The sequence below is a fragment of the Heterocephalus glaber genome, unplaced genomic scaffold, assembly GCF_053883595.1.
Source record: "Heterocephalus glaber isolate CG9 unplaced genomic scaffold, H.glaber_assembly_v1.0 deba00000621, whole genome shotgun sequence".
Classification (NCBI taxonomy): Eukaryota; Metazoa; Chordata; class Mammalia; order Rodentia; family Bathyergidae; genus Heterocephalus; species Heterocephalus glaber.
In genome coordinates, this window is record NW_028258153.1 from 1,667,581 (window position 1) to 1,676,164 (window position 8,584).

Below are 8,584 nucleotides of genomic sequence, written 5' to 3' on the forward strand. Positions count from 1 at the left end.
GTCACAACAAACTTAGAACTTCTGGACAGAAAATTAGGTCAAACTCAGACCAGCTAGCCAGGCTTTTGGTAAGAACTTTAAAAAACGTATGTATGTAAAGCTAGGATATCAGTGAATGAGCTGGTATCCTTAAGATGGTGCCTGATAAACAGGACGTGTTTACTTAAAACTCTTCAACTGAGCACTTGATCATTATGAGGCATAAATATATTGGATGAACTTGCCATATAACTCCAACCTGCATCTGTATAAATTCCTTGTCAGTCTGTAGCCAGTAGTCTTCTCATCATTTAGAAAAATCAAATCTCTTCACTAGTAGAGAAAATAGGGAGAATCAAGGGCCACTTTTCCCAAGATTTTTATTTTCATTAAGATTTCAAGGTATTTCTTCTTTCCTTGAGAAATTAAAAGTACTGCAATTTTTCTAGTATTGTAGCATAGAAACCAGCTTTTAAAAACCAGGTAATGAGAAACCTCAGATTAACCTTCTTTATCCCCACCACATCCATCCAAATTTCACCGACTGGCTAACACAATGCTCCACAAAACTATCAGGTACCCTCTTTCTGAGTGCTTCCCAATCACATAAACATTATCTATTTATTTGTCATTTCCACTAAACTAAATTATTCTCAAAGGCAAAAAATATATCATTCATTTTTCTATCACCAGAAGTTAGCAATGTATCTGGCACCTAGGAGATATTATAACTCAGTGGTGGACACAATCAGCAGATAATTATTCACTTAGAGACATAAAAGTTCCCTTCCACAGCAAGATTCATTTGTATTCTTAAAAAATACTTCAGCATATACAGGTTTTTAGAAAACTCATATCTTTAATAAAGCTAAAAATTTAGACTTACATAAATTATTCAAATATATAATCAGGTTCCATGGCAAAGCTCAGCAAGGGTTATGAATTATAAATCTAAGAGTTAGGAGTTAACTACTATATTATTCCCTGGATTGGGCCCACTCACGGAAGGTATTCAACTCATCTGATGCAAGGGAACAAGGAAAATATTATTGTACTACATCTTCTTAATTCCAAGAGAATTCCAATTACTACATATTTGTCACATTTTCTCAAACACTGAGAGGACTTAGTTTTCTCTAGTAGACTGAAGTATTTTCATCAGCACTCAATGTCCAAACCTCCCTTTTCTGAGATAAGATATTGTAGAAGATAACAGATTCATATAGAATCATCAAATACTGAGCTTGAAATTTTATGAATCCTTACTTCAAAACCCATATTGAAGACGTTAAAGTTGACTCTCATACAGAAAAATATGCAGCTCTTTCATTTTCATCCAAATGAACATGATCTTTAGAAGACAGCTGCCTGTGGTCATGATATGAAATATGGCTTTTCATATTTATAATGTGTCCTATATTCATCTTAGGTATACCAGGAAATGATAGTGCAATTTCTTTGTGGGTAACAAAGAAGAAACAACCCCTCTGTAAAACTTTCTTATAACAAGGACAACGACAACAATAAGACAACAGAGACAAGACATCCTCTAACGAGATATTACCACCTAGATGAAATTACCTTGCAATTAGTCATGTCTGTCTGACGGATTTCTTTCTAGGGGAAATTGTGCAGAGATTTTATTTCAAGCCTCTAAGATTTTGATGTAAGAAGAAAAAAGAGAAAACTGCAATTTTTGCTACAGAAAGACAGGTGGCGTAAGCACGCAACACTTTTAAAAAATGCATAAAGTGATTATTTTTTATCGGGTTCTTTGAAAAACCTCGCTTGTGCTGGGGTTTGTGGCTGAGCCCGGTGACGTCAGTGAGGCAGTGCGGAGTCAGGCGCCGCGCTCCCTATAAACCCAGGAGCTGTCCGGTGCTGAATCGTCCGGAGACGCTCACCCAGAGCCCGGGAGGGAGGAACATGTTGTGGACCTTCTCTGACATATAAAAAAGAGGTAAGGCTGCTTTTCCCTTCGATTTACTAGAAAGTTCTAAATTGCGTACTCTTCCCTCAATTCTTAGCTGAGAAGAAAGACTATTTTGGCAAGGTTATATCTGTAGAATAACGTAGTAGCAACCTGCTGCTTCTCAGCCAATATAAGGATATTATATTTGTGTGTCTATATGATCGAATCTGTGATTTGTACTACGTGCTGTTCGATATTTATTAACCAGAATGCTATTTAGATAATCATATGTAAGAAGAGGGAAAAAGTTATGGATTTGAGTGTTAATAGACATATGAATGTAAAGTTAACCAAGCCTGATATTTTGTTTCTTCCCTTAATGCATTGCTTCTTCCTCCAAGAGTCAGATACAAAATCAGGGATATAATTTATATGCTTAATATTCTTAACAGTAGGTTTCCAATGATTCAAAGGCTGCTGAATAAATTAGTCATAGAGGTATCCGGTTTTGGAACTATTTTTTCCTTTGCTATTTGCCTTACAAGAGCTCTAAATTAATCATAAAAAATGATTATCTGAACTGATATGTTTGGAAAGGCTTCTGCTATTATCTTTGAATTTTAGTTCTAGGAAAAGAGCTTAGAATGCTCTTGAATACAAGCTTCTTTCTTTTTCTAGGGTGAAATATTAGCTGGGGGTATATGTTGGATATGACCATGAATTACAGAGAGATGATAATTCTGAATACATAATGAAAACATTCATAAATGTATAAATTAGTGCTGTAATTACTATGATTTGATTGTATGATTACCTTTTTAAAGATTTTGATTGGGACAGTTGCTTTGTTTTTGCTTTTTTTTTTTTTTCATATCCCAACTAGTTGCATTGGTCAAATTGGGTATATCCACATATGTCAAAGTTTTGGTATCAATGTGTCTAATTTAGTAGAAAAGATATTTTAACAAGAGGTTTTAATAATAGCTATTAAGGGAGAAATGGTGTTCCTGTGATTTCGATTTCAGAAAATCAAATTTTAAATCAAATTCTGTACAAGATATTAAAGCAGTTGAAACCATCTTCACTACTTAAAAGAGCTCCTACCAGGAAAGAAATTCTTTGAGTCTTTAAGGTAATAACTATGTCATTCAAACTGAACTTGAATAAATGACCAAAGGGTAGTACTTGTTAGGCTGTGGTTTTAACAACTGCAATCAATATTCTACTCTAACTCTACAGAAAAGCCTAATTCAAAGGTAATGATTTTAAAGACATTAATATAACCCATATGTTAAGAATACCTCAAGATAACAGTTTCAAAGAATATAAATTCAATAAAGATTTTTAATTACTATTTCAAATGCCAACTTTGAAAATTGACTACTAAAGCTAAATTAATTCTACAATAATATAAAGAATATATGATGTATTTTCATTTAAGCCTAAGAATTTTATGGATAAAATTACTCATAGTAAACCTTTATTCATGGTAAATGTTTTGGAAATATTCTCTGACATGCATTTAGATATTTTTTTCCTTTCAATAAACTAAGTAATCTGTTAAAGGGAGTTATTCTAATAGAAATATGTAAAAAAAGTTTCTATAACTACAACCATTTTTAAGCTTCAAAGCTGAAAACATTAATCATCAATATGGTCTAGTGAACAATGATATTTTCTACAAGTGATGTCTAATCTAACAAAATATTGTATCTGAATACCTAAGCTTATCTATCACAAACTGTGATCTACAAAATATGAACAAACTTGTGAACTTACCATGCATGAATTTTATTTACCACAAAATTGCTTGTATTAAAATAGCCTTTTCAGTGTTAACAATGCCAAGTATAAAACATGTAAAAACTAATCTTGCTAATTCATATGTGAGGTTTAAAAGGCTTAGAGAAAAAAAATGAATGAAGATTTTTAAATAGGAAGAATTCAACACTTCATCTGTGTTTATCTAAATTGGGAATTACATAGTGGTTATTTTAAGCTTTTCTAACAGTATGAGTCACTTAAGATTTCACAGGTCCATGTAAAAATAGACACAGACATAAGACAAACTGAATCTGAACACTCACAAGTTTAGAAATAGACAAGTAAACATGTTCCTTCTGTAGCATCTGTTATTATTTACTATACTTAAGGGCTGATGAGAAATACAATTATAATTTCATTTTGAAAGAAAATCATAATAAAATTATTAGAAGAAATGTGGAAGCACAGAGATTTTAAAAGTTTGTTATTTTAGCATGCTTATATAGAAGAAATTTTATTGGATTGGATTTCTAGCTGAAACCTGAGAAGACCCTATTCTGGGGATATTAATTGATGATTTAGTTTGATGTCAGAGTGAGAACAAGTTATTTCTTTCTTTTTTTTTTCTTTTATTTTGGTACCGGGGATCGAACTTGGGTCCTTGCACTTGCGCAGCAGGGGGCGAAACCACTGAGCTAAATCCCTGGCCAAGAACAAGTTATTTCTGAAAGACATATGTGAGCAGGACTCATCCACAAGGTATTCAGCATGATTGATTCTAGTATATTACATTACATCATCATATATAGTAATATTACTGCAGCTGTGTTTCTACAACAAAACTGGAAGAAAAACCACCTGTATTTTGACATAATTGTGTGTGTACCTGCATGTTTTATGGCAAATTATTTTGCCAGAGATTTTAATGGAACAGTGTATGAGAGAATTATAAATCATCTTGGAATGTCTTTTTTATTAAGAAGTAACAACAGATACTAAAAATCAAGCTACAATTTTTATAAATGAAAAAATAAATTTGGAAACCCTCATGTCAATATTTTTGTTATTGCTTTAACCAAGAAAAGGCTATGCAAGTTTGATGCAAAAGAGTAACATTTTTGCTAAAGATTCTGGTGGTTCGTTTGTGAGGATCATATTGCAAAAATTCATAGCTTTTAAAGAGTTATCCTAAGTATAATGTGAAATTATCTCTCTTCATTTTTTTCCCTCAGTGGTCTATTTGTTTTGCTATAGTGTCTTCTATTCTGTTTCATTTGTGTTAACTCATGTTTTCTATGCTTTTAGGAAATCTTTAAAACATGGCAAAAGCTAAGACCCACCGGCTTGGAGCAGCCCTGTCTCTTATCCATTTAATTTTCCTCATCTCTGGAGCTGAAGCAGCTTCATTTCAGCGTAACCAGCTGCTTCAGAAAGAACCAGACCTCAGACTGGAAAATCTCCAAAGGTTCCCCAGTCCTGAAATGATCAAAGCTTTGGAGTACATAGAAAAACTCCGGCAACAAGCTCACAAAGAAGAAAGCAGCCCAGACTACAGTCCCTACCAAGATATCTCGGTTCCCCTTCCACAGAAAGAATTTGGAGAGGAAAGTCACTTGCCAGAGAATTCAAGAGATTCACTGAGTGAAGATGAGTGGATCAGGATAATACTCGAAGCTTTGAGACAGGCTGAAAATGAGCCTCAATCTGCACCAAAAGAAAGCAAGTCTTACGCCTTAAATTCTGAAAAGAGCTTTCCAGGGGACATGACTGATGATTATGAGACACAACAGTGGCCAGGGAGAAAGCTCAAGCACATGCAGTTCCCTCCCATGTATGAGGAGAATATCAGGGACAACCCCTTCAAGCGCACAAACGAAATAGTAGAGGAGCAATATACACCTCAAAGTCTTGCTACCCTGGAGTCAGTCTTCCAAGAGCTGGGGAAACTGACAAGACCAAACAACCAGAAGCGTGAGAGGGCTGATGAGGAACAGAAACTCTATGCAGATGATGAAGAAGATGTCTACAAGGGCAACAACATTGCTTATGAAGATGTAGTTGGGGGAGAAGATTGGAGTCCAGTAGAGGAGAAAATAGAGAGCCAAACCCAGGAAGAGGTGAGAGACAGCAAAGAGAGTACAGAAAAAAATGAACAGATCAATGAAGAAATGAAACGTTCGGGTCAGTTGGGCCTGCAGGAAGATCTCCGCAAGGAGAGTAAAGACCAACAGCTCTCAGAGAATGTCTCCAAAGTCATTGCCTATTTGCAAAGGTTGGTGAGTGCTGTGGGAGGTGGGAGGTCCCAGAATGGGCAAAATGGGGAATGGGCAGTCAGGCTTCTTGAGAAACCACTTGATTCTCAGTCTATTTATCAGCTTATTGAAATCTCTAGGAGTTTACAGATACCCCCTGAAGACTTAATTGATATGCTCAAGACTGGGGAGAAGTCAGGTGGGCCAGCGGAGCCAGTGCAGGAGCTTGACCTTCCTGTTGACCTAGATGACATCTCAGAGGCTGACTTAGACCGTCCAGACCTGTTCCCAAATAAGATGCTCTCCAAGAGTGGGTACCCCAAAGCCCCCAGTCGTGCTGTGACAGAAGCCTTACCAGATGGGCTCAGTGTTGAGGATATTTTAAATCTTTTAGGGGTGGAGAGTACAGCAAATCAGAAACCTCCATATTTTCCCAATCACTATAGCCAACAGAAGGTTCCCCTGAGGCTCCCCTACAGTCCCGGGAGATCCAGAGTGAACCAGCTCCCCAAAGCTGCCTGGATGCCAGAGGCTGAAAACGGACAAGTGGCTTATGAAGACCTGAATGACAAGGATCAAGAATTAGGAGAGTACTTGGCCAGGATACTAGTGAAATACCCTGAGATCATTAATTCAAACCAGATGAAGCGAGTGTCCAGTCCAGGCTCATCTGAAGATGACCTCCAGGAAGAGGAACAGCTAGAGCAGGCCACGAAAGAGCAACTGGGACAGGGCAGCTCGCAGGAGACTGACCAACTGGCACCAGGGAGCAAAAGGTTGGCTGCGGGACCCCCGAAAAATGATGACACCCCAAACAGACAGTACTTGGATGAAGATCTGCTGATGAAAGTGCTGGAATACCTTAACCAAGAAAAGGCAGAAAAGGGAAGGGAGCATATTGCCAAGAGGGCCATGGAAAATATGTAAGCAGCTTTCATTAATTGCCCTACTTTCCCTCTTCCCTCTCCATATGAACCCCGATATTTCTCTTTAGTGTGTTGACTTCTATCCTGTTAACACTGTAATATCTTCAACTGATGTACAAGCAGATGATTCCAGGTCATTGGGGACTCTGCTTCACTTACTCTGAGGTATTCTCTTGTGTATGGGTATGTGTAAATGTTATGACTCTTGGATTTAAAAAAATTCTGTCCTTTATTCAAGAAAGATATCTATGATAGTATTTAATAGTGTATCTAATGGCTGTGGCATTGTTGATGCTCACATATGATAAATAATGTCCTATAACTCTCTTGGAAGTTTTTAATATTCATTGAAGTATTTTGTTACCGTCTGTAGTGTTTTGTGGAGTACTGGAGCAACAACAATAAAGCATTATAAAAATATAGTTTTATTTATAAGGCCTTTTCTATTGTGTGTTTTATTGTTGATTAATTAATAAATGTTATTTCTGGATACCTTTGGAGTCTTCATTCTGGAAAGCCAGAGACAATGACTAAGGAGCCAAAAGAGAGAATTGGTACATGTACAGGCAAACCAGGTGAGAACTAATGAATTTAAGATGTGCTTGTGCTATCTGCCTGGAGAACACGGTATCCTCTAACAGTCTACTATGTATGCTCCCCATGGTTTTGCTCATGCACGAGATTTATGGAGTAAGCCTTTGTATGCCATATTTATATCTTTTGCCCTTGATTTATATACATAAAAGACATTTAAATCTTCCATACCCATAACCAGCATTAAAACAAGACAACAACAAAAGGTAAAAACACAATAAGATACAAAACAAAAGAAATCAAGCACAAAAGAAAAAACAATTTATCTCTTGTTTTCCTATTATTTCTTTTGAGTTGGAGGGAGGTAGGAGGGGAGGGGAAAGGAATGCAAAAAAGAATTAAGATGTGTTATGTACATGCATTAACTCCCTTTGATGAGTGTAACTGTCGTGGACTGAAACGTACTAATAAAAAATAACTGAAAAAGAAAACAAAGAAAAAAGGCTATGCACACGGAAGTCAGAAATGAGTACAGACTTGGAAGCAACCTGCCTATTCCCAGATCATCTTGGCCCCCAGAACAAAGTGATTCACCAAAGGACCTGAAAACTGATTGCTGGATAAGTAAGTGGGTACAGTCACACTCTCTCCTGCCCTGCTGGGTTAGGCGGGGCATAATCCTTACAGGGCACATCACTGTGGTATATTAACCCTGAAACATACCAACAGGGAATCAATAATAACAGCAGCAAAAAAAACCATATAGAGCAAATAAATAAGGGTCATAAATAAAGAAATAAATAATAGTTCTGTGTTAGATACTTAAGGTGGGCCAGGTGCTATATTAAACTCTTTACTTACTTTGTCATGTTTAGCCTGTACTACATCATTGTCAAGCTCCCCATCAGCTCTCCACTCTCTGCCTTTTACAGCTGGGAAAATAATACTCAGAAAAGTTAAATAACTCTCCTCAAACCATCCAGAATTATGAGTTGCCAAAAGCTATCCTCTTAACCATTTCACTACACTTTCTGTTTGGGATGTGCCCTTTTAGCTGAGGGATGCGACATTGGAGATGGGATGATGGGGTGGTATGGAACACTTCCAAAGGAGGACAGGGGTGTGTGTGTGTGTGTGTGTGTGTGTGTGTGTGTGTGTGTGTATGTGTGTGTGTGTCCGGGGATCCCCAAACTGGCAAAAAGTAGTAAGAGGTCCTG

General features: G+C 36.8%; 1 protein-coding gene across 5 annotated transcripts; it reads left to right on the top strand.

Annotated features, from left to right (window-relative positions):
* The first annotated feature begins 1,738 nt into the window (after positions 1 to 1,738).
* Scg2 (secretogranin II) lies at positions 1,739 to 7,255 on the top strand. Of its 5 annotated transcripts, none has more exons than XM_004864470.4 (4): positions 1,752 to 1,939; positions 2,917 to 3,023; positions 4,331 to 4,414; positions 4,961 to 7,255. In XM_004864470.4, exon 4 carries the CDS (start codon positions 4,975 to 4,977, stop codon positions 6,832 to 6,834), a length of 1,860 nt encoding a protein of 619 aa, XP_004864527.2. In that variant the 5' UTR covers positions 1,752 to 1,939; positions 2,917 to 3,023; positions 4,331 to 4,414; positions 4,961 to 4,974; the 3' UTR covers positions 6,835 to 7,255. The 5 variants fall into 5 exon arrangements, with proteins under 5 accessions (XP_004864526.2, XP_004864527.2, XP_021099899.2 ...); XM_004864471.4 differs by having other exon boundaries at positions 1,782 to 1,939; positions 4,334 to 4,414; XM_004864469.4 differs by lacking the exon at positions 2,917 to 3,023 and having other exon boundaries at positions 1,739 to 1,939.
* Positions 7,256 to 8,584: the final 1,329 nt, after the last annotated feature.